The following is a 26,783-nucleotide window of genomic DNA, read 5'->3' as shown; positions in this document are numbered from 1 at the left end:
AATTTTCAAATAATTGTGTTACAATTAAAAATGTATATATATTCAGCATAGTCATTATAATGTTGTTGAATATTTATACTACTAATATATAGTAAACAATTAAATATATATTATTGTAATAGATTGATTTGTTACTTATATAAATTGTTGTTGTTTTTTATTTTAAATATATTATTATCTAATAGAGTGATAAATGTGATATCAACAAATGAAAAAATAGATTTTCTTGAGCCTCAGATGTATTTTATTCCAACAGTAAGTCCAATGAATGCAAGTTCATCACATGGGGACAAACTGAGCAAGAGGGCTGGTTACTATATAGTTAGCACAGAGAAGATCCGACTAATCAGCCGGGCTGTCACCGTCAACATACCACAATGTGGCATTTTTGTGCTAAGCAGTACATGAAAACTCAAATTAAATAACAAAACAATAATAGCTAAAATCACTACAGTAAAACATTAGCAATTTGGTGTCTCTCAGTCACTTGTTTTACATTTTGTCTTCAATAAGAATATACAACCAAACCATTTGTGCATTAAAATTAATTCACATTGACAATTGTGACTTTGCCTTTTTCAATCTATTCAATGCAGAATAGAAAAGAAACAAAAAAGCTACAAATATATAAAATTTGTCAGTATATGTTTCTGGCTGCACAGCCAATCACTGCTGGTTGGCATTAAGTATCACATGACAGGGTTTCTTTAGCTACATTTAGTGCAAGACTTTCAATCCAAAACCACATCCCCTTCATCCCACCTGAAAGTGATTAGGCTGATTAAGAAATAAAAATAAATAAGGTCATAAATACATGTCTCATAAACAAGCTGTGAAAATGTTTTGACTGGATATTTTGATGTATGAGTGAGCAAGTCTCTGATATGTCTGCAGGCTACAAATCGCTATGCAAAAATATATGCATTAGCTTCACTTACAGTGCAATCTCACCCTGTGAAACGACCAGCTCAGCAACTTGTATGTAGAAAACGTGTGCCTGTCCGTAAAAAGTAGACTCTGCAGTAATGACGCCAATTAAAGTGCATGGTGAAAAGAATGCCACCTGCAGCTTCAGACAGTGCACTGTTGGCTCCAGGCTGTCAGTGCTGTAATCTCAATGCCCTTCAAACGTATGCCGGTATAGCAGGCAAACTTAGTACAAACGGGCTTGTTTGCGGCTTTTGCACGCTAGGCTTCAAACGTGAAGCTCTCATGAAAGAGACGCAATCAAAATGGCGGGGAGCAATTGAGAGGGAACTCGTATAAAAATGGATGTAAAAAGGACACGTGCAAGATACACACGTTACATGGTGGTGATGATGGTTAAATTAGTTGGGGTTGGGGCAGCTCAGAACTCGTCCTGATCTCCCTGTGCTCCGTCATCAACCTCCTCGTCCTCTGGTGGTGCAAATCCCTCCTGTGAAACAAGATAAAGCCTTCAGTTTCTCACATTGTTTCCGCTCCCTAAACCCCACAAAACTAATTGTCTTACGCATATTCGGTAAGAGTTTGATCCAAAAATCAGTGCAGGTTGGAAAAATGTTTTGCTTGATTTTTATCAAGCTGTTGCGCCTTCTCTATTGGTGCCTTAAACATACTAATTAATGAGTAGGCTTCACTAAACTGGGAGAGTGGAACCTCTGAAGTTTAACGCCCCAGAAGTTGTACAAATTTGACTTCTGAATACTTGAGACTTCCGCTCTGTAAAAATCTACTGGTCTAAACCCCCCCAAAAAGGGTATTTTTGATGATGCCACCACAGAAGGGTACTACAGTAATGATGGTAAACAGAAAAGTGTGATGATGACCATATAATGTATTGCCACATAGGAAAGTTTTCCTGGCTGCTCAGTACAATATAGTTAAGTCAATGATCATAATGAAGATATGGGGTTAAAACAGAGCCAAAATTCGGAAAACTGGACTTATATTTTTGCTCGCACGTGCAGAGAGAGAAAACGCGCAAGCTAAAATGTCAGCAGAGGCCATGTGCAGACAGAGTATATGGTTTTTAAGCGCAACAATTTTTGCATTTTTTGTGTCTTTTTGCTTGCTCGTGAACTCTGCGCTCGCAATGTCTTTCTCTCTCAACATGCGCTACATCGCACCTTTTTAGCAAGTAGGGGCAGGCATTGAATAATTGGTCAAGAAACTTTGGTCACTTTAAATGTCTACTGTCTCCTGGTTTGAGCAAATCCAAGAGAACTGTGTCTCCCTTCTGAAGAAGAGTAGTCTTTAGAGCAGAGGTCCCCAAACTACGGCCCGCGGGCTGGATTAGGTCCCCAAATTGAATTTGACTGTCGATGTGCTGCCATCTGCTGGAGCCTAACAATGTGTTTGTCATTGTAAGTGTCACAATTGCTTGTATTCCAACACGTGACTTCTCCCTGGAAGTGAAAAAACGGTCAACCAAGCTATGATGGCTGTTGTACAGCAAGGAGCATGCAAACTATCTGAGTACAAGAGAGGCTTAAATCTTCCTGCAAAAAGCAGATACGAGCAAAAAAATCAAACTATGCAATGGACTAGATCCCTATACTGTATCACAACAAAGATTTGTCGAGTGATAAGGGATTATATGTCGATCGCGTTCTCAGACATATCGAACTATTGTGCTCCAGACATTCTACATGACAAAACAGATGCAAACTTGGAAAAGCATTGAGGTCTACAACTTTTTTGTGTGTTGCTGAGTCAAGGAACTTAGTATCAAAACTCTCCCGGATAAATATGCACTGTTTTTGCTCGGATCGGGTTGTATTTCATGATTTAACTTCGCGTTTACTGATGTTTGTTGTGGTTGCATGCGCCGTTAACGAGTAGCGTGTTTTCCTTTATCAAAAGGTATATATCAACATTGTGTTTGTGCTGAAAGCTTCATTTATAATTGCTGCCTTTGGTAAAAAACGTTATTATTTTAGGGTTTTTTAACATTTGCTTTCTTTTATTTAGACTTGCAGGGTATTGAGATACAAATAATATCAATATAATACTTAAATGGGAAATAATAAACGCTTCCTCCCTTTTTAATTACCTCTCGAGGAACGTTTGTCCTCTTCGCGATTTGAACGATTCGTACAGCCGAAAACATCACAAGCGTAGGGATTTTTTTTCTTAAAAAACGGCTAAATGGCACCTAGTATCTATTGAGAACAGCGCAAGCTTGACCACCACATGTATTCATTGGGCAGGAAGTGAGCCGAACGTGACGTCAATAACATCCAATATTACTGTGCATAGAAGCAATATATAGGCACCATTCAAACAAACTTTTCAACTCATGATCTGATTAATCATAATCCAAAATAGAAAGTTAATACATGTGATACAAAACACACAACTTGCCCACTGAACTATGTGGACATTAAAAACAAATACCACACTTCACCCTTGCTCCTGATGGGTGCTGGTTAGCGCCTTGCATGGCAGCTCCCGCCATCAGTGTGTGAATGTGTGTGTGAATGGGTGAATGTGGAAATAGTGTCAAAGCGCTTTGAGTACCTTGAAGGTAGAAAAGTATAACCCATTTATACAATTCAAAATTACACCCATTTAAATCCATGAACAAGCATTATGGGTAAATATGCAAAACACTCTTTCCACACATCCACATGTTTGATGCATTTTATCTGCTTGATTTGTGAAAGTAGATATGTTATTTCTTAATAGGGGAAGACGTTAATGTCTCTTGTGTTCATGTTAGCATTCAAAGTAGCTAGCAAGTTAACGCTAGTCGGTCCGAATGTTTATCAAGGTGTGGTTATCAATCTTGGTTTTTCAATAATTTTAATTTAATATGGTAATACTAACCATCATTAATTTTACAGAGGTTATGAATACAACAGTTAAATGTTACATCCCTAATAAGCTGTAGTGTAAAACATGTATGTTAAATGACAAAATACACTAATAGGGGCTTATTTTGTCCAAAGACAAAATATTCTTCAGTACGGACACCACAAGTTGTGCGCAAAATGAGGCAATGAGCACGCAGACACGACACCCACGCAGAGATGCCATGCAGACTGTGGTTTTCACGCACAAGGATTTTGGCCATTTTGAAGTCATATAAAGAAAACCAAAATGTAAGTGGTGACATGAGAATATGGTGAGTTATCTCTACAGACTGTTGTAAGCTTTTGTAAGGTAAAAGTTTCTGTTTTTACATGTACGTTTTATTCTTTTTAGTGATTAACTTCTTTTTTGGTATATAACAGTTTATATATAACAGCTTTTATATAACAGTTTGACTCAGGAAAAATATTACACAGGAAAAAAATGCATGGCATTTATGCCGATTTAATTATGAGCAATGTAAGAAAAGAGGGTAGAGGTGCATTGACTTGCTGAACTTTGACATGCAAATATTAGCCAACTACAATATAATATCTCATTTATCGTCTAATCTCAATTTCCAGCCATTATCGTCTAATCTCATCTTCCAGCCAGCTAACTCTGGCCATCGTTAGTTTATGAGCTGTTGCGTACAGTAATAACAAGTTCAACTTTGATCAGTGACGTCGATGTGGAAGGGTTGCTTCACGCCGTTAAAATGTCAGTGAGTTACCTCAGTAGCGTAGAGTATGTCCAGGATCTTGTTGAAGACTGGGTTGCTGTCACTTTCTCCTTCCTGGCAGATGAGTTCAATGTCTCTGAGCTTTCCAAAGTAGAAGTCCCTCTCCTTTTCAAGTCCCTCCAAGGTTAGCTTCATGTCCACCATCTGTGTGCAGGGAGGAGATGTAAACCATAAAACAGATGAATAGGTCTCTCGTAGGTAATGTTTTTAAAATGGCTTCACAGGTATCTTTATGAAAGAGAACCCCGACGGTTCCATATTGGGACTTTTTTTTTTCTTTCTAATCCATGTCAATGATTTAAAAAATGTCTTTAGGGATGTACTGCCTCCTATGTATGCAGATGATACCTGTCTTTAATATTGCATTCTAATCTTGATTGCTTGGCACAAGAGAAGCCAAGAACAGTTTAATATTTCTGAATGGTTAATAAATTCTCAGTTAATGTAGAAAAAGAAAAAAAAAATATGATTTTTACTACAAAAAGAAAAGTTATAGTAAATAAGACATTGACATTGTTGATGTCATCAAAATTAGCCTGGTGCCTCAAACCAATGTTATAGGAGTTATCATTGATGAAAAATGAACTTGGAAACAACATACCGAATTTGTCTGTAACAAGATGATGAAATCAATAGGTATTTTGAGTAACATTTTTGTTTTTTGTACGTAAACATTACATTATACATAATATATTGCAATATTATTTGAGGTGCAACTTGTCAATCATACCTTTACAAAATCTTATTACCGGTAATTCAGAATAATATCACCAGCTCCTAAATCCTCAACTGCATTTTATTATTTCAGAAACAACTGAAGGCTATTTTAAAGGTAAGTTAAAGTACCAATGATTGTCACACACACACTAGGTGTGGCACAATTATTCTCTGCATATGACCCATCACTCTTGATCACCCCCTGGGAGGTGAGGGGAGCAGTGAGCAGCAGCGGTGGCCACGCCCGGGAATCATTTTTGGTGATTTAACCCCTAATTCCAACCCTTGATGCTGAGTGCCAAGCAGGGAGGTAATGGGTCCCATTTTTATAGTTGGTCTTGAGTGAACCATGCTAAGGATGTGTGTTGAATATGATATGTATTGCAATATATTCTTGCTTCCGTGATAATTGTGATGTCTTGGAAGAGGTGGCTTTACAAGACAAGTCATCTAAACCTTTTTCGCACATTTGTTTGCTTTACATTGAATATTGGTGTTTTTCTTTGTGTATTTAAATAAAACAATATATATATATATATATATATATATATATATATATATATATATATATATATATATATATATATATATATATATATATATATATATATATATATATATATATATATATATATATATATATATATATATATATATATATATATATATATATATATATATATATATATATAAACAAGTACAGGTCAAACTGAATTGTTATTGTTACCTGCTGGTTCAGCTCCATGAGCTCCGAGTCTCCCCCATTGCGAGTCATGGCAGGGTTCTTACGGGTCGCTGGTGCATTGATCTGCCTTTGAGGAGGGGGGGCACTCTTAGGCCTTGTAGGTGATGTCCTGATGGGACCTGGCAGACACAAACACACACAAAAATATCAACACTGTCAGGAAGCAAGCATGACACTACCAAGGATAAAAAATTGAGATCTACCCTTTAAAGTTCCCCCAAAATACATACCGTATTTTTCGGACTATAGAGCGCGCCAGTATATAAGCCGCACCTACTAAATTTTAGAAGACAAAAAACATTTTCCAAATATTAGCCACACTGGACTGTAAGCCGCAGATATATACTTGATGAAATTAGATATCTACACTGCAAGACAATGTTAATATTTATTTACATGCCTTAATTGTTTCCAAATGGTGCCTGTAACACGGCAGAAAAACGGCTGATCAAAGAAAACAGAAAAGTTATTGTGTTGGACCCACTAGCTGCAGAAGCTAGCTCTCCAAACAGCTAAACAGAGTCAATAACTCCACAGTAACAATTTGGTGAATTTACTTAGGAATTTGTTAAACTGAAACCATACAAAAATAATGCCGTTGTAAGTTAATAACACTAAGACAGACACTTGGAAACGTGTTAGCATATTAGCTAATGTTAACAGCACTAGCTTGGTTACATAGCATGTACAAATAAGCATGAAAACACTTTTATCAAATATGTGAAAGTTTAGTAAGTATGGATTGTTTTAACTACCGTATTTTTCGGACTATAAGTCGCTCCGGAGTATAAGTCGCACCGGCCGAAAATGCATAATAAAGAAGGAAAAAAACATATATAAGTCGCATTTTTGGGGGAAATTTATTTGATAAAACCCAACACCAAGAATAGACATTTGAAAGGCAATTTAAAATAAATAAAGAATGGTGAACAGGCTGAATAAGTGTACGTTATATGACGCATAAATAACCAACTGAGAACGTGCCTGGTATGTTAACGTAACATATTATGGTAAGAGTCATTCAAATAACTATAACATATAGAACATGCTATACGTTTACCAAACAATCTGTCACTCCTAATCGCTAAATCCCATGAAATCTTATACGTCTAGTCTCTTACGTGAATGAGCTAAATAATATTATTTGATATTTTACGGTAATGTGTTAATAATTTCACACAAAAGTTGCTCCTGAGTATAAGTCGCACCCCCGGCCAAACTATGAAAAAAACTGCGACTTATAGTCTGAAAAATACGGTATATTGTAAAATGTACAAACGTTGCTTGAATTGATGAATGAGGAAACCATACGAGCTATGGACGACTAGTAAACGGAATTAACGTATACTTCCCATTCACGGCACAAAACAGAAGGAAATACTCTACTTTCAACCCACAGCAGCTGCAGGTGCTACTACTATTTAAGTTTGTTGTATACAATACATTATGGCTGTAAGCAAAGAAAAATCGATAAATTAGACAGACCTTCGTATAAGCCGCAGAGTTCAAAGCTTGAATAAAAAGTAGCGGTTTATATTCTGGAAAATATGGTACATGGACAAGAAAATTACATAAATGATAAATTTAATGTTTTTAATGTACAAACTAGCATTAAAACAGTGCTTAAAACACACCTTACATGGAATAAACTCTAAATAAATTGACTCGCTTAGATAGTATTTTACACACATCTTCATCATCTTCATGATCACAAACCATACAGTATTAGAGTAAATATATGAGGTCAGCATGAACACATACACACACACACATGCCCGAATGGAGTGGGTGTTACCTGAGCAAGCAGGTCTTTTAGTTTTGAGGACAAAGGGATCACCTGTGTTAGATGTGGGGGATGTGGTTGCATCAAGAGCAGGCAAAAAAGAATGAAATGACGCCTATTTACACACACATCTACACACACATACAAACACACACATGTATGTAATAGAGTGTACCAGAATTGGGCGGTGGAGTTGGCGTTCCATCCAGGCTTTGACGTAAAAATTGAGGGTCGTATTCCTTGCCGTCGTAGTTGGCATCAAAGAACTTTTTAAACCACTGGAGGAACTCAAAGTTGTCCTGGAACTTGCCTTTGACCAACCTCTCCACGGCAATGATCTGGAACAAAAACATAATACCACATTTTTTCAACACACAATATCTTCTATCGTCAGACTCTTGGCCTCTTTTTTCAAATTGATACTATTTTTAGAAAATTAAAAGATCATTGCATCATCATTTGTTCCATTTTTACTACTAGTGGGATTACAGTGGAACCCGCATACTGTAAGTTTATATTGACAACCGTCAATGTCGCCCAACTCATCAAGTCTTGCTCCACCATGGGTGTTGCATTACTCAAACGGTTAATTCAATGTCAACATAAAATTTGAGACCCAAAGGGATTTATTCTATGACAAATCAGTTAGTTTAAGACAATCCGCGATGTTGCCCAACTGATCAAGTCCCTGTCCACTGTGTTCTCCTTATTCCTAAAATGTTCTTGCATTAATCGATGTCCACATATACAGTCAATGGCTTTTGTTGACATAAAATATTGGAGGTAAATGGGTAATTTCTATGAGAAATAGGTTCATATACTGTATGTCGACAATTCCAGATGTTGCCCAGCTAATCAAGTCATGGTTCACCTTGTTCACATGATAAGAAAATGTCCATGTTTAAGTCGACATCGACATACAGTACATGGTCAACCACTACTGTTGACATACAATTTAAGACCCAAAGGGATCCTGTCTAAGAAAATAAATCAGTCCATTTATGTCGGCAAGACCGTGATGCCACCAAACTCATCAAGTCCCATGCAACCCTGTTCTTATTATAACTAAAAAGTACCCACTTGAGTCGATGTCCACATACATGTTCGATGGCTTTACATTTAGAGACCGAAAGGGATCCCTTCTCAGAAAAAAATCAGTCCGATTATGGCTAAACACCGTGATGTAGCCCAACTCATCAAGTCCCTTTTCACCCTGTTATAATTATTACTAAAGAAAACATGCTTAAGTCTAAGTTCGACAATTTTGTCGACATAATATATGAGAGTCAAATGAGTCATTTCTATGAAAATGTAGTCCGTTTATGTCGAAGTGCTGTAGTATTGACTTTCCCATTATCACTAAACAGCGTGAAACGACAACAAAACTACTAAGTTACGCAGCATGAAAATGTGCACAGTGACTTCCTGTTCAGTGCGAAATAAGCTTAAAATATAAGCATGGCAGAAATAATCTGGATTTTATCACAGCAACTAACAAAAAACAGGTTTTTTTATAGTTTTTACAATGTCAGCCACAGATATATTTACTATATATGTATTACATATTGTATTTATAAAAATGCAGATATATATATATTTTTTTTAATATATATTTTAATATATTTAAAAATATAAAAGCAATAAAATAAAATATAACATGTTTCAAAAAATTAAAAAAGAATGTCAGCCACTGGAAGAGTTGCGCAAGTACAATAGCTGTATTGTCATTACAGCAGCCCTTTGTTGAATTTAATGAGAATATATAATATCCTATGAAAACAGAAGAATCTAAATTAAAATATGAACAAACGGAAGAAAACTGTTAATAATCAAACATCTAAATAGGTTCCACATACTAATGTACAGAGACACCCAGATTGAAATAATAGGTGAAAATGTCTGTGCTTACCTTGTCCACAGACTTCGTCTTAAATGAAGCCTGTAAGACTTTGAAGTTGCGGATGTACTCGTGCTCCAGTTTGGCATTAAACTTGACTTTCTTCAACAAAATGCACCCTGGAAACAGCATGTCCATGAACTGGCAGTAAGCAGCACCTGTAAGCAGAATACACTTTGTGTGCATTATGTTAAAAATATATATATATGTGTGTGTGCGTGTGTCTGTGTGTGTTGTTTACCTGAACAAAGTTGCTCAATCTTGGTGTAGGATAGCTGTAAGGAGTCGTTGACCCATGCCAACATGTCATGGCGACTCAGATTCTCTATAGTCATAGAGGTGGAATAGACATTCACCGCCATCCTCCAGCTTCACACACAGCCAAGAAAGCATACAAAAACAGTGCAGATGACTCACACGTGAAATTAATAAAGCTGATAGAACTATACTGTAAATGTACATATTGTACTATTTACTGCCTCATTTTACTCATCAATAATATTAATGGACAGCCTGGTAACTAACCACTAAAATGTGTGGCTCTCGATCAATATCAGTATCAGTACTCTATTGTAGATAATAAAAAGCATGATGAATTGAATAAGTACAATAGAGTACATACAACTGGGATGAATTTAATATGTACAATAGAGTACTAAGGTTAAACAGAAAATAAGAATATATAGTAGCAGAGGTGTGGACTCGAGTCACATGACTTGGACTCGAGTCATGAATTTGATGACTTTAGACTCGACTTGACAAAATGTAAAGAGACTTGCAACTCGACTTAGACTTTAACATCAATGACTTGTGACTTCACTTGGACTTGAGCCTTTTGACTTGACATGACTTGTTACTTTCCCCAAAACCCAAAGATTAAAAAGTTATTCAGCGCTCCGTAGCTTTCATTTTGTACGTGTCTGTCTATCTATCAGCGTGTGTGCTGCCTGTCAGTGTGTGTGCTCGCAGTACAACAGCCAATCAAATTAGATCTACGTTGTTTTCATCACACAGCATTCAGCCAATCAAATTGCAGGACAACCAATGAACAAGAGTTGTCAAACAACGCGCCAGTGAGAAAGATTTATACCAAAGTTGGTTTCGTTCGGGTATAAAAACTACGACTTGGTCAACAAAAAACGAATTGCATTATGCTAAACATGCAGTTCGAATATTACAGACTGAGACGCAACAACTTCTAACTTCGTTCGACATTTGAAGTTGCACACAGAACGGTAAGTTTTGAATGTAAGCTAACGTTTATTGGCTGATTACGTGACTTTTATTTGCTGTGTGGTTAAATGAGTGAGGCTGTAAACTCACTGCTAACGTTATAACCATAGACATCTTATAAGGGTACGCAGCATCGAGCGCTACTGCCTACTGGCGCAGACGAGACGCGGGGCCGCCATCTTGGAGTGGTGATCAGCTCCACTCAGTGCAATTCATTTGGCAGGAGCAATGAACTGTCAGCACAATTTAATTCATTTTACCTCACTGAATACCACTGATTTTCACACGTTTTTTTGTCATACGTGTAGCTATGATAAAGGACACATGTTTTGGCGTGTTTTATTATTCATAGTTTGCTTAACAGTAATAGAATAATCTTATATGCTATAAGTGACCAGACGTCCGAGATCAAAACTGGGAATATAATCCCAGAGGGGGGGGAAAAAATGGTCAGCTATTTTTAAATTGAAGAAAAAATATGATTAGGTTATATATACATGCGTATATCCTACATAAACAATGTATATCTATATATCTTATTGACTGTATCTCTGTTGCTGCAGCAGCAGAGAGTTTATTCTGTTTTGACACTTTGTATTGATATTTTGTATTCCATTCTTCCCTTAAATTATCATGTTTACAGTCATTGTTTTATATGTATTTTTTATGTATGTCGCTTTGGATAAAAGCGTCTGCCAAATACTTAAACATAAACATATATAAACACCTGAAAGTCTTTATATCAGCTAAAACCACCAATCTGTTTCTCTGGATTCGTAATAAAACCAAATTCTGTCTTACTCAACATTGTTAGTATTTGAATATTGTTACTTGAAGACTTATTCCTGGTTACAATTATACTGTTAAGAAAGTATTGTTTTATATTTTGCCTAAAATGAGAATGCATCATAATCAGTGGCGGCTGGTGAATTTTGTTTTAGGTGGGGCTGAAAGTTTGTAAATCAAACCCCTGTCGGGGGGGTCATCCTCCCCCAGAAGATTACTTTGTGATTTTCACATATAAATATTGAAGATCTTTGCTCCTTCTCAACTCTGTGCTAATATTATTTTCACAAAACAAACCAATAATACGTTAATGTCAAATCTTACTTGTGAAAAGTAGTCCCCCAATTCCTATTTTCAACAGTCCGCTCATTTGAGCAAGAAAACGCTGAACACCATCTTTGTTTTCTACCTGTCAACTGTCAGTTTAGGCTGCTCGCCGGCTCCTCATCACCACTTCAAGATGGCGGCCAAATTACTCGCGTCACAGCAGCCAATGCTGCGTCTACTTATAAGATGTCTATGGTTATAACGTCATTGCAAACAAGGCAATCTGTTGCGTCCACTGCAGTTCGCTACCTTATTCATACTTTTTGTCAAGTGATTTTTTTTAAGCAGGGTTGCATGAGGTACTTATACATAACGTGTTTATTCTGTAAAGGAATGAGTTAAATGTTTAAAATGACTAGTTAATAGTGCTATTATGAAGTGCAATGTCAGCACTATTTTTTTTCCTGCAATTTCAAATGCACTTGTTTTAATAAATAAATACAGCGTTTTACAAGCATAAACAATCTGTGTAAATATATTAGTCTGTGGTTAAAAGGACTTGAAAGGACTCGAAACTCAAAATGCAGGACTTGGGACTTGACATGAGACTTTCCAGTCTTGACTTTGGACTTGACTCGGGACTTGCCTGTCTTGACTCGGGACTTGACTCGAGACTTGAGGGCAAAGACTTGAGACTTACTTGTGACTCGCAAAACAATGACTTGGTCCCACCTCTGTATAGTAGTAATAGACTCAAGTTTAAAGGCCTACTGAAAGCCACTACTACCGACCACGCAGTCTGATAGTTTATATATCAATGATGAAATCTTAACATTATAACACATGCCAATACGGCCGGGTTAACTTATAAAGTGACATTTTAAATTTGCCGCTAAACTTCCGGTTCGAAACGCCTCTGAGGATGACGTATGCGCGTGACGTAGCCCGGCGAACACGGGTATGCCTTCCACATTGAAGCCGATAAGAAAAAGCTCTGTTTTCATTTCATAATTCCACAGTATTCTGGACATCTGTGTTCGTGAATCTGTTTCAATCATGTTCATTGCATTATGGAGAAGGAAGCCAAGCAAGCAAAGAAGAAAGTTGTCGGTGCGAAATGGACGTATTTTTCGAACGTAGTCAGCCACAACAGTACACAGCCGGCGCTTCTTTGTTTACATTCCCGAAAGATGCAGTCAAGATGGAAGAACTCGGATAACAGAGACTCTAACCAGGAGGACTTTTGATTTGGATACACAGACGCCTGTAGAGAACTGGGACAACACAGACTCTTACCAGGATTACTTTGATTTGGATGACAAAGACGCAGACGTGCTACTGTGAGTATGCAGCTTTGGCTTTTTTTTGCGTATGTACGTAACTTTTTTAAAATATATAAGCTTTATGAACCTTGGGTTAGGTGAACGGTCTTTTGGGCTGAGTGATTGTGTGTGTTGATCATGTGTTTGAATTGTATTGGCGTGTTCTATGGAGCTAGGAGCTAGCAGAGGAGCTAGCATAACACATACCGTACCTACGTGCGCGTCACGTACGTAACTTTTTAAAAATATATAAGCTTTATGAACCTTGGGTTAGGTGAACGGTCTTTTGGGCTGAGTGATTGTGTGTGTTGATCATGTGTTTGAATTGTATTGGCGTGTTCTATGGAGCTAGGAGCTAGCAGAGGAGCTAGCATAACACATACCGTACCTACGTGCGCGTCACGTACGTAACTTTTTAAAAATATATAAGCTTTATGAACCTTGGGTTAGGTGAACGGTCTTTTGGGCTGAGTGATTGTGTGTGTTGATCAGGTGTTTGAATTGTATTGGCGTGTTCTATGGAGCTAGGAGCTAGCAGAGGAGCTAGGAGCTAGCATAACAAACACGCAGGTGTTATTATGCAGGATTAATTTGTGGCATATTAAATATAAGCCTGGTTGTGTTGTGGCTAATAGAGTATATATATGTCTTGTGTTTATTTACTGTTGTAGTCATTCCCAGCTGAATATCAGGTACCGTGAGTATGCAGCCTTGGCTGCTAAACATTCGATAACTTGACCGTATGTGCGCGTCACGTACGTAACTTTTTAAAAATATATAAGCTTTATGAACCTTGGGTTAGGTAAACGGTCTTTTGGGCTGAGTGATGGTGTGTGTTGATCAGGTGTTTGAATTGTATTGGCGTGTTCTATGGAGCTAGGAGCTAGCAGAGGAGCTAGGAGCTAGCATAACAAACACGCAGGTGTTTTTATGCAGGATTAATTTGTGGCATATTAAATATAAGCCTGGTTGTGTTGTGGCTAATAGAGTATATATATGTCTTGTGTTTATTTACTGTTGTAGTCATTCCCAGCTGAATATCAGGTCACCCCCGGCTCTCACAGCATCTTCCCTATCTGAATAGCTTCAACTCCCCACTAGTCCTTCACTTGCACTTTACTCATCCACAAATCTTTCATCCTCGCTCAAATTAATGGGGAAATTGTCGCTTTCTCGGTCCGAATCTCTCTCACTTCATGCGGCCATCATTGTAAACAATAGGGAACTTTGCGTATATGTTCAACTGACTACGTCACGCTACTTCCGGTAGGGGCAAGCCTTTTTTTTATCAGATACCAAAAGTTGCAATCTTTATCGTCGTTGTTCTATACTAAATCCTTTCAGCAAAAATATGGCAATATCGCGAAATGATCAAGTATGACACATAGAATAGATCTGCTATCCCCGTTTAAATAAAAAAAATTCATTTCAGTAGGCCTTTAAATAATGATATGAAAATTCTTAATGTTTTAAGAGAATGGTCGTTTAAAAAAATTCAACAGCACCCCTGCAGGTTGCGGCCAGGTAATACACTCCAATTTGCCAGAATTTCTTCAAGAAGCCATTAATCTATAGCCCCGTTTACACTGCACACCAAATTAGATTTGTTTTGCTCTCAAGTGACACTAATTGAGTACCGTATTTTTCGGACTATAAGTCGCAGTTTTTTTCATAGTTTGGCCGGGGATGCGACTTATACTCAGGAGCGACTTATGTGTGAAATTATTAACACATTACCGTAAAATATCAAATAATATTATTTAGCTCATTCACGTAAGAGACTAGACGTATAAGATTTCATGGGATTTAGCGATTAGGAGTGGCAGATTGTTTGGTAAACGTATAGCATGTTCTATATGTTATAGTTATTTGAATGACTCTTACCATAATATGTTACGTTAACATACCAGGCACGTTCTCAGTTGGTTATTTATGCGTCATATAACGTACACTTATTCAGCCTGTTGTTCACTATTCTTTATTTATTTTAAATTGCCATTCAAATGTCTATTTTTGGTGTTGGGTTTTATCAAATACATTTCCCCAAAAAATGCGACTTATACTCCAGTGCGACTTATATATGTTTTTTTCCTTCTTTATTATGCATTTTCGGCCAGTGCGACTTATACTCCGGAGCGACTTATACTCCGAAAAATATGGTATTTTATGGCAGTCTAAACACTCCAAAGTGCTTCAAATCTGATCTTTCCACATCAGATTCAGGCCACATCAGCAGGTAGTCCGAATCCGAATCTCATCTTTTCAAATGTGACTTCAGTCTAAACAAAAATGCAACCTAAATGCGACTAAAACCTAAACCTAAATCCTCTTTGGGCAAGCTACGTCATTTGTGTGCACGGGGAGACGTAGTCCGCCAGCGGAAGTTGATACGTCATCACAACATTGGGTTTCGGTAAGCAGAGTATTTTTCCGACGGCCGAATTTTTGTTGCATCACTAGTCAATAGTGCGCAAATAATAGGCTATATATGTGTGTATGTCTGTATGTATATATATATATATATATATATATATATATATATATATATATATATATATATATATATACTGTATATATATCAGTGACGTGCAGTCAGGGAAGACAGGTGAGGTGGGGCCTCACGTGCCATCATGGAAAGAAAAAAAAATAAATATAAATTGTTATATGTATCCAGTGATTATACTATAAAGTTATTTTCCATTTAACTTCACAAGTTTTAGATTATTTTTATTCAAAATTGCTGAATTTTCACATTTGCCGTTCAAATACTGAGAAGAGACTTGCTGTGATCAGCAGCCAGTTGAGGCACGTCACTCAGTTGAGCCTCACCATGGATTGCGGACTCGGCTAACTGCTGGCTTGCTGTGCAGTGAGACCGTATTGTTATATGAATTATATTATACATTTCCATAGTTTAGTTAGCTGAGGTGTATAATGTACAGTGTATTTTGTCAACAACTGTATGTGTGTAACGCATTTCTTGTGCTGAGCAATCATAAAACTGCTGCGAAGACGCACTGGCTGAGGCTCGCAGTAATCCCGCCTCCTTGTGCTGGATAATGCACCCCCGCCGTAGAATGCACCCCCTGACGGGAGTGTTATATCAAATAAAGCCCACACTTAAACTTTCCATGTGCAAGATTGAATCTATTTAAAAAAGTTATTTAATAAAAAGCCAAAAAGTACAAAAACAATAATGTTCATGTTGGAGGAGTTGTGAATGACTGCTGGGCCACAACATTAGGTACACCTGCAGACTGCATCACGGATTTCATATTTCAGTCATTCACAACTTTTCCAACACGAACATTATTGTTTTTGCACTTTTTGGCTTCTTATTAAATAACTTTTTTAAATAGATTCAATCTTGCACGTGGAAAGTTTAAGTGTGGGCTTTAGTTGATATAACACTCCCGTCAGGGGGCGCATTCTACAGCGGGAGTGCATCATCCAGCACAACAGCGGCACATGGACTTCATTTATAAGTAAAGGTGAGACCATAATAACATTTTTTTTAATTAAATGTGCTTTTTTGTGTGCTACAGTTTGTATGTGTAAAGTTAAACTTAAGTTAAAGTACCAATGATTGTCACACACACACTAGGTGTAATGAAATGTATCCTCTTCATTTGACCCATCCCCTTGTTCACCCCCTGGGAGGTGAGTGGAGCAGTGGGCAGCAGCGGCGCCGCGCCCGGGAATAATTTTTGGTGATTTAACACCCAATTCCAACCCTTGATGCTGGGTGCCAAGCAGGGAAGAATTCTGGTATGAGCTTTTAAACATAACCCGTTAACTGCTGCCAATCAAATGGTGAATAAGATACTCTTTAGGGTTCATGTTTGTAAATCTGACTGTGATGAAGTCAGTGCCTCACCAGCCATGAACCTCACCGCACGTCACTGATTATATATATGTATATATATGTATATATATATATATATATATATATATATATATATATACATATATATATATATATATATATATATATATAGAAAGCCATTCCGTGACCTCTAAACCGAGGTACGTACCGAACCGAAATTTTTGTGTACCGTTACACCCCTAATATATATATATATGTATATGTGTATATATATATATATATATATATATATATATATATATATATATATATATATATATATATATATATATATATATACACATACACATACATATATATAGCCTATTATTTGCGCACTATTGACGATGTATATGTATATGTATATATACATATATATATATATATACACATATATATATACACACACATACATACATATATATATATATATGTATGTATGTGTATGTGTGTGTATATATATATGTGTATATATATATATATATATATATATATATATATATATATATATATATATATATATATATATATATATATATATATATAAATATATATACACATATATATATATACACATATATATATACACATTTGCACACTATTGACAAATGATGCAACAAAAAATCGGAAAAATACTCTGCTTACTCTGTATATATATGTATATATATATATAAAATATAAAACATTTTGTTGCATCACTAGTCAATAGTGCGCACATAATAGGCTAGCTATATATATATATATATATATATATATATATATATATATATATATATATATATATATATATATATATATATATATATACCTTGATTCCTAAGAAACAGCACTTGTTGAAGGGCCGATACAGACGTGTACGTTGTCCCGTATTTGCTTACATGTGTAAGTGAGTTGAAAAATTAAGCTAACGTAGAACCAAGCTGGTGTCCGGGACGCCTCTACTTAACAGCCATAAAAAGATTAAAACCATCCCAAATATATTACATGACATATATTCAGTCATACAGGATATGAAAAAAAGCATTTTTAAGGTGTGGCGACTTTTATTTCATTTTGTATTAGCAGTAGCGACTTACTTCATTTACAGAATCTGGTCAACTTCTTTGTTTTCACTTTATCGAACAGCATGCAAGTGACGTTGAGGCCACATTTGGGGCACATTAGGGCCTGTGTGCGTTTATACTGGTGCCTGATAAAGATCACATTTTACATGCAGTGCAAACAGTCAGCTGGAAAAAATCTGATTTAGAAAAAATCTGATTTGGGCCAATTTGGCCTGCAGTGTAAACATTCCATGTAGTCAAGCAATTATTATCAACCTTATCCTTGTAGAATTATGACATTTTTTCACACATCACTAAGATTATATTCTTGTTGAATTACAACAGTTTTCTCGTAAAAATATCCTTTTATTTTCACAAAATTAAAACTTGTTTTCTTATAATAGTAAGAAAATCACGACCATTTTCTCATACCACCACTTTATTCTTGTAAATGTACAACTTTTTTTATATACCGTAATCGCAACATTTTCTCACAATAACATCACTTTCTTCTCATAAATGTACAACTTTTCATAACTGTAAAACTTTATTAAGGTCAAATTACAATATTTTTTGTGGAATAGCGCCACTTTCTTATTGTTATTATACATGTTTTCTTATAATCGCAAAAAATTACAATATTAATATTACCACAACTTCTGTATTTTAAAGGCCTACTGAAACCCACTACTACCGACCACGCAGTCTGATAGTTTATATATCAATGATGAAATCTTAACATTATAACACATGCCAATACGGCCGGGTTAACTTATAAAGTGACATTTTAAATTTGCCGCTAAACTTCCGGTTCGAAACGCCTCTGCGGATGACGTATGCGCGTGACGTAGACCGGGGAACACGGGTATGCCTTCCACATTGAAGCCAATACGAAAAAGCTCTGTTTTCATTTCATAATTCCACAGTATTCTGGACATCTGTGTTCGTGAATCTGTTGCAATCATGTTCATTGCATTATGGAGAAGGAAGCTGAGCAAGCAAAGAAGAAAGTTGTCGGTGCGAAATGGACGTATTTTTCGAACGTAGTCAGCAACAACAGTACACGCTTCTTTGTTTACATTCCCGAAAGATGCAGTCAAGATGGAAGAACTCGGATAACAGAGACTCTAACCAGGAGGACTTTTGACTTCGATACACAGACGCCTGTAGAGAACTGGGACAACACAGACTCTTACCAGGATTACTTTGATTTGGATGACAAAGACGCAGACGTGCTACTGTGAGTATGCAGCTTTGGCTTCTAAACATTTGATCGCTTGACCGTATGTGCGCAACTTTTTTTTGCGTATGTACGTAACTTTTTTTAAATATATAAGCTTTATGAACCTTGGGTTAGGTGAACGGTCTTTTGGGCTGAGTGATTGTGTGTGTTGATCAGGTGTTTGAATTGTATTGGCGTGTTCTATGGAGCTAGGAGCTAGCATAGGAGCTAGGAGCTAGCATAACAAACACGCAGGTGTTTTTATGCAGGATTAATTTGTGGCATATTAAATATAAGCCTGGTTGTGTTGTGGCTAATAGAGTAAATATATGTCTTGTGTTTATTTACTGTTGTAGTCATTCCCAGCTGAATATCAGGTACCGTGAGTATGCAGCCTTGGCTGCTAAACATTTGATAGCTTGACCGTATGTGCGCGTCACGTACGTAACTTTTAAAAAATATATAAGCTTTATGAACCTTGGGTTAGGTGAACGGTCTTTTGGGCTGAGTGATTGTGTGTGTTGATCAGGTGTTTGAATTGTATTGGCGTGTTCTATGGAGCTAGGAGCTAGCATAGGAGCTAGGAGCTAGCATAACAAACACGCAGGTGTTTTTATGCAGGATTAATTTGTGGCATATTAAATATAAGCCTGGTTGTGTTGTGGCTAATAGAGTATATATATGTCTTGTGTTTATTTACTGTTGTAGTCATTGCCAGCTGAATATCAGGTCACCCCCGGCTCTCACAGCATCTTCCCTATCTGAATAGCTTCAACTCCCCACTAGTCCTTCACTTGCACTTTACTCATCCACAAATCTTTCATCCTCGCTCAAATTAATGGGGAAATTGTCGCTTTCTCGGTCCGAATCTCTCTCACTTCATGCGGCCATCATTGTAAACAATAGGGAACTTTGCGTATATGTTCAACTGACTACGTCACGCTACTTCCGGTAGGGGCAAGCCTTTTTTTTATCAGATACCAAAAGTTGCAATCTTTATCGTCGTTGTTCTATACTTAATCCTTTCAGCAAAAATATGTCAATATCGCGAAATGATCAAGTATGACACATAGAATAGATCTGCTATCCCCGTTTGAATTAAAAAAAATCATTTCAGTAGGCCTTTAATTGCCACTTTATTCTTGAAAATATACAAGAAAAATCTTATAATCACAAGACTATTATTTCAAAATGACAATATTTTGTCATATAGCATCACTTTATTTTTGTAACTTTGAAAAATAATTTATTCTTGCAAAATTACAATATTTTTGCAGAATAGCATCACTTTATTCTCATGAATGTACAACTTTTTTCATAATTGCAAGACTTTGTTCTTGTAAAATTTAAATATTTTTTCATAATAACATCACTTTATTTTTGTAAATTTGCAAGATGTTTTTTCTTAAATTTCCAGGACTTAATTATTGCAAAATTACTCAATTTTCTCAGAATAGTACAACTTTTTTTTCATAATCGCAAGACTTTATTCTTGTCAAATTACAATATTTTCTCGTAACAGCACCACTCTATTCTTGTAAATGTACACCTTTTTTTTCATATTCATGAAGACTTTATTCTTATATATGTATTTTTTCATAAATATGTCTGACAATCATACCTGCTTTACAACTTTATTTGCTTCACCCGGGTAAAAACAAAGAAGAAGAAAAAAGGTAAAGTCATTTGCTCACCTCACTGGGTGTGTGTTGGCGTAAACCGCTTAAAACAAGTCTGGGCTGGACCACCTTCGAACAAGACCTGGCCACATGAAAAAGGAGTATCAGTTGCACTATTGTTGAAGACAATCTCCCTGTTAAGTTGCTTCTCATCTCCCAGGTTAACTAATTCAGTGCATCCTAGCTCACAAAGAAAAAGAAAATAACAACAGTGAAGCAACATAAAGAGCAGGATGGTTTGTGCTGAACAATCACTTCCTGACAGCAGAGCTTCACAGAGGTAACTGTCCGCTCAGCACATGCTGCTAATTTGGCTGGGACAGCTGACGATGTGCCAAAAGAAGCTTTGCATCCACTCATTCACATCTAAACTTGTTGGTTCATACAGTTGAATTATTAAATTTAGTGCAAAATGTTTGAAATAACGTAAGTGTACAATAAACTAACAAAACGTTTTTTATTTTTTTTATTGCCCATCTAAGGAAAGTTTGTACATTAAAAATACATTGTTGAAATGTGTAGATATATAGGGCTGCAGCAATCGATTATTTTGTTCGATTAATCGAGTATTCGGATAAAACACACGTTGTAGCCTTAATGCGTATATAAGGGAACATTTTTGAAATTATAACCTTTTTTCAAACTGGAAATTGTGATGTATCATGTTGTGATTGTATGCATGTTCGAAATAAACTCAAACCATAACCATTTTTCCGCTTCCCATGACCGTCATTATTTTTTTCCCTTCTAAATGCACAATATCAATATTGAAACTGCACTTTTAACATGCGTGCATTGGTAAAAATAACAAACAACAACAAATGTGTGCTGTATTGCAGTCCCGGCGGGTACCCCATGCCAGCCCGGATTTTCTCAATTTTAACAGTTACTTTTATTATACAATTAATCAAAGCAAAAAATATGAATCAAGGTTTTTTTCCTAATTAAATTAATTTCTTAATCGTTAATTTTTATTCGTAAATGTTGGAAAATGACAGTGTTCTTCTGAATAACAGTACTACTTAATTCTCTTAAAATTAGTTTTAGATTTAGACTAGACTAGACTTGGACTTCCTTATATTGTCATTCAAATTTGAACTTTACAGTACAGATAAGAACGACATTTTGTTGCATTATCTTGTTGTAGTGCAGGATAAAAGAGCAATAAGGTGCAGATATAAATAAATAGATTACTGTACAGATAAATATATTGCACTTTTGCATATGCATCCACGTTTATGGATGTATGTTATATTGTCTTTATATTCCAGCGAGTTAATCCGTTTTGGGGGGGAATTGAGGGGATTATTATGATGCGTTCAAAAGTAGGGATGTCTGATAATGGCTTTTTGCCGATATCCGATATTCCGATATTGTCCAACTCTTTAATTACGATACTGATATCAACCGATACCGATATCAACCAATACTGATATATACAGTCGTGGAATTAACACATTATTATGCCTAATTTGGACAACCAGGTATGGTGAAGATAAAGTCCTTTTTTTAAAAATTAATAAAATAAAATAAGATTAATAAATTAAAAACATTTTCTTGAATAAAAAAGAAAGTAAAACAATATAAAAACAGTTACATAGAAACTAGTAATTAATGAAAATTTGTCAAATTAACTGTTAAAGGTTAGTACTATTAGTGGACCAGCAGCACGCACAATCATGTGTGCTTACGGACTGTATCCCTGCAGACTGTATTGATATATATTGATATATAATGTAGGAACCAGAATATTAATAACAGAAAGAAACAACCCTTTTGTGTGAATGAGTGTGAATGAGTGTAAATGGGGGAGGGAGGTTTTTTGGGTTGGTGCACTAATTGTAAGTGTATCTTGTGTTTTTTTTGTTGATTTAATAAAAAAAAACAAAAAAAACGATACCGATAATTTAAAAAAACGATACCGATAATTTCCGATATTACATTTTAAAGCATTTATGGGCCATCATCTCTATTCAAGAGTCTTAAAGGCCTACTGAAACCCACTACTACCGACCACGCAGTCTGATAGTTTATATATCAATGATGAAATCTTAACATTATAACACATGCCAATACGGCCGGGTTAACTTATAAAGTGACATTTTAAATTTGCCGCTAAACTTCCGGTTCGAAACGCCTCTGAGGATGACGTATGCGCGTGACGTAGCCCGACGAACACGGGTATGCCTTCCACATTGAAGCCGATACGAAAACGCTCTGTTTTCATTTCATAATTCCACAGTATTCTGGACATCTGTGTTCGTGAATCTGTTTCAATCATGTTCATTGCATTATGGAGAAGGAAGCCAAGCAAGCAAAGAAGAAAGTTGTCGGTGCGAAATGGACGTATTTTTCGAACGTAGTCAGCCACAACAGTACACAGCCGGCGCTTCTTTGTTTACATTCCCGAAAGATGCAGTCAAGATGGAAGAACTCGGATAACAGAGACTCTAACCAGGAGGACTTTTGATTTGGATACACAGACGCCTGTAGAGAACTGGGACAACACAGACTCTTACCAGGATTACTTTGATTTGGATGACAAAGACGCAGACGTGCTACTGTGAGTATGCAGCTTTGGCTTTTTTTTGCGTATGTACGTAACTTTTTTAAAATATATAAGCTTTATGAACCTTGGGTTAGGTGAACGGTCTTTTGGGCTGAGTGATTGTGTGTGTTGATCATGTGTTTGAATTGTATTGGCGTGTTCTATGGAGCTAGGAGCTAGCAGAGGAGCTAGGAGCTAGCATAACACGTACCGTACCGTAAGTGCGCGTCACGTACGTAACTTTTTAAAAATATATAAGCTTTATGAACCTTGGGTTAGGTGAACGGTCTTTTGGGCTGAGTGATTGTGTGTGTTGATCGGGTGTTTGAATTGTATTGGCGTGTTCTATGGAGCTAGGAGCTAGCAGAGGAGCTAGGAGCTAGCATAACAAACACGCAGGTGTTATTATGCAGGATTAATTTGTGGCATATTAAATATAAGCCTGGTTGTGTTGTGGCTAATAGAGTATATATATGTCTTGTGTTTATTTACTGTTGTAGTCATTCCCAGCTGAATATCAGGTACCGTGAGTATGCAGCCTTGGCTGCTAAACATTCGATAACTTGACCGTATGTGCGCGTCACGTACGTAACTTTTTAAAAATATATAAGCTTTATGAACCTTGGGTTAGGTAAACGGTCTTTTGGGCTGAGTGATTGTGTGTGTTGATCAGGTGTTTGAATTGTATTGGCGTGTTCTATGGAGCTAGGAGCTAGCAGAGGAGCTAGGAGCTAGCATAACAAACACGCAGGTGTTTTTATGCAGGATTAATTTGTGGCATATTAAATATAAGCCTGGTTGTGTTGTGGCTAATAGAGTATATATATGTCTTGTGTTTATTTACTGTTGTAGTCATTCCCAGCTGAATATCAGGTCACCCCCGGCTCTCACAGCATCTTCCCTATCTGAATAGCTTCAACTCCCCACTAGTCCTTCACTTGCACTTTACTCATCCACAAATCTTTCATCCTCGCTCAAATTAATGGGGAAATTGTCGCTTTCTCGGTCCGAATCTCTCTCACTTCATGCGGCCATCATTGTAAACAATAGGGAACTTTGCGTATATGTTCAACTGACTACGTCACGCTACTTCCGGTAGGTGCAAGCCTTTTTTTTATCAGATACCAAAAGTTGCAATCTTTATCGTCGTTGTTCTATACTAAATCCTTTCAGCAAAAATATGGCAATATCGCGAAATGATCAAGTATGACACATAGAATAGATCTGCTATCCCCGTTTAAATAAAAAAAATTCATTTCAGTAGGCCTTTAAAGCCTGAAGGAAGGAGCTGTTACAGAACCTGGAGGTTCTGCTACGGAGGCTGCGGAATCTCTTTCTAGAGTCCAAAGGTGAAAAGAATCCTTGGTGGTAAATTACCAGTTATGGCTGCATAATTTACTTGTTTTTTTTTAAATCTGTGCATTTTTAGAGATTTTGAAATTGTACCGTACATTTTAGTCAGACATAGAGACATGGCTACTATTCACATGCACCATGCATCTACAGGTAAATTACATTAGCCTTGCAATCTCTGCAATTGAGTACACTATACAGTATGAGGATTTTTTTTTCCGTTTTAATTTTTGACACAGCCCGATTCTATTAGACTGAATAATTATCTGCATAAAATATTAATATGTATGTTGTGCATTCTGCTGAAAATGTACATGTATGTTCCATTTATATCACAAGGAAGATATTTCAAAATAACGTGTACAGAAAATTGTAATAAACAGTTGAATTAACTTGTCAATAAAATTATTAGTATTAAAGTGTTTTATTAACGCGTAAAAAGCGTACACAGGAAAAGTAAATGCCAAAATATTAGATTAGTGAATTAATAATAAGAGTCATAACTGCTCTTTTACACAACTGACTTAACAACGTAGTCATGCTAGCACCTTGCTAACTTCAGCTAACGCCGGTTAGGCAATTTAACTTGCCATTTTGGTCGCTGTGCTTGATTTTTGTTGTGCCTTCGAGCCGCTCAAAATGTCACTTAGCGGCAAACAATAGCCAGCATGTCAGAGTTGTTCGCCCTGAAGTTGGCGTTACCCCCTCTGGAGGCCTGACAGAAAACACACGTTATAAAGACCGACTGTTTACCCCGCATGGTGGTGGTGGTGGTGAAGCGCCAATTCGCTGGTCTATAAGACAATATAGGCACGAAATATCGAAATAAGTGCAGTCTGAGTCACGTAAAGAGTGTAGGACTTACTCAAGGGCGACAAAGTTCCGCACACAAGCCGTGCCGTTGAAAGAGATGATGGGCTTTTCTGTTGCTTTACACCGAGACCGCTACCCTCTTAATCTGGCTGCTATTGCGCATGCGCCCCGCAGTTGCACTCTTTTCTCGTTATAATCGAGGAAACTGGAATATGTCACGGAGCCATGACGGGTCCGGCATTATAAATGACACAGGTGAACATTTACTGAGTACATGAACCTCGCCGCTCGAAGTGAACGTCTGTCACAAGTATTTAAGGCGTCAGCCTTCAACTGAAACTACACGAGTTATTTTAAAAACAAAACAACAAATAATTCCCCATCACACCACAGCATTTTGCGTTGACGTTCACAACCACGTTGTGATCTATCATGGTGACTCAATAGAGGGAATGTTTTTACTGCGGCACTTCTTAGACATATCAGTTTGAATAACTGATACAGACAGCTTTCACTGTCATGATGTGCAGCAAAATCCCTCAAGCTCTGATTTAGCATATTTATTTGACATATGCAACATCTGGACCTGATTACTGTATTAGGATGATAGGGCTCATGTGCCAACTCAAGGTCCAGGGGCCAATCTGGCCCGGCCACATCATTAATGTGGCCCAATACAGCATGGAAAAAAATCAGTCTATAAAATACTTCATTTTTTTTGTACTAAATATATTTATTCTTTTAATTTAGAAAAAAAAATGCATATCTTTTAAACTTTAATATTATCTGATCATGCCAAATATTATATTATATACTATATTACATATTTTTTTTAAGTTAAAATAAGTAGTAAAATATCTGCTTGTCATCTTCACTTATGTTTTTAAAGCAAGTTATCCATAAAAGAAAAGTAATAATTAAATCCATTGTTAAT

The 26,783-nt window shown here is 36.5% G+C and overlaps 1 protein-coding gene across 2 annotated transcripts; it reads right to left on the bottom strand.

Moving 5' to 3' along the window:
* Positions 1 to 229: 229 nt before the first annotated feature.
* On the bottom strand, positions 230 to 26,054 carry LOC133641026 (microtubule-associated protein RP/EB family member 3-like). Of its 2 annotated transcripts, XM_062034821.1 has the most exons (9): positions 25,902 to 26,054; positions 21,151 to 21,217; positions 9,960 to 10,087; positions 9,731 to 9,876; positions 7,997 to 8,159; positions 7,834 to 7,875; positions 6,021 to 6,157; positions 4,568 to 4,720; positions 230 to 1,417 (listed from the first exon to the last, which is right to left on the bottom strand). In XM_062034821.1, the coding sequence occupies exons 3-9, from the start codon at positions 10,078 to 10,080 to the stop codon at positions 1,349 to 1,351; spliced, it is 831 nt and encodes a 276-aa protein (XP_061890805.1). In that variant the 5' UTR covers positions 10,081 to 10,087; positions 21,151 to 21,217; positions 25,902 to 26,054; the 3' UTR covers positions 230 to 1,348. The 2 variants fall into 2 exon arrangements, with proteins under 2 accessions (XP_061890805.1, XP_061890806.1); XM_062034822.1 differs by lacking the exon at positions 7,834 to 7,875.
* Between the last annotated feature and the right edge of the window lie 729 nt (positions 26,055 to 26,783).

The sequence above is a fragment of the Entelurus aequoreus genome, linkage group LG23 (assembly GCF_033978785.1).
Source record: "Entelurus aequoreus isolate RoL-2023_Sb linkage group LG23, RoL_Eaeq_v1.1, whole genome shotgun sequence".
NCBI classification, from domain to species: domain Eukaryota; kingdom Metazoa; phylum Chordata; class Actinopteri; order Syngnathiformes; family Syngnathidae; genus Entelurus; species Entelurus aequoreus.
The sequence above is the reverse complement of the archived record's forward strand: the minus strand, read 5'-3'. Positions and strand labels throughout refer to the sequence as shown.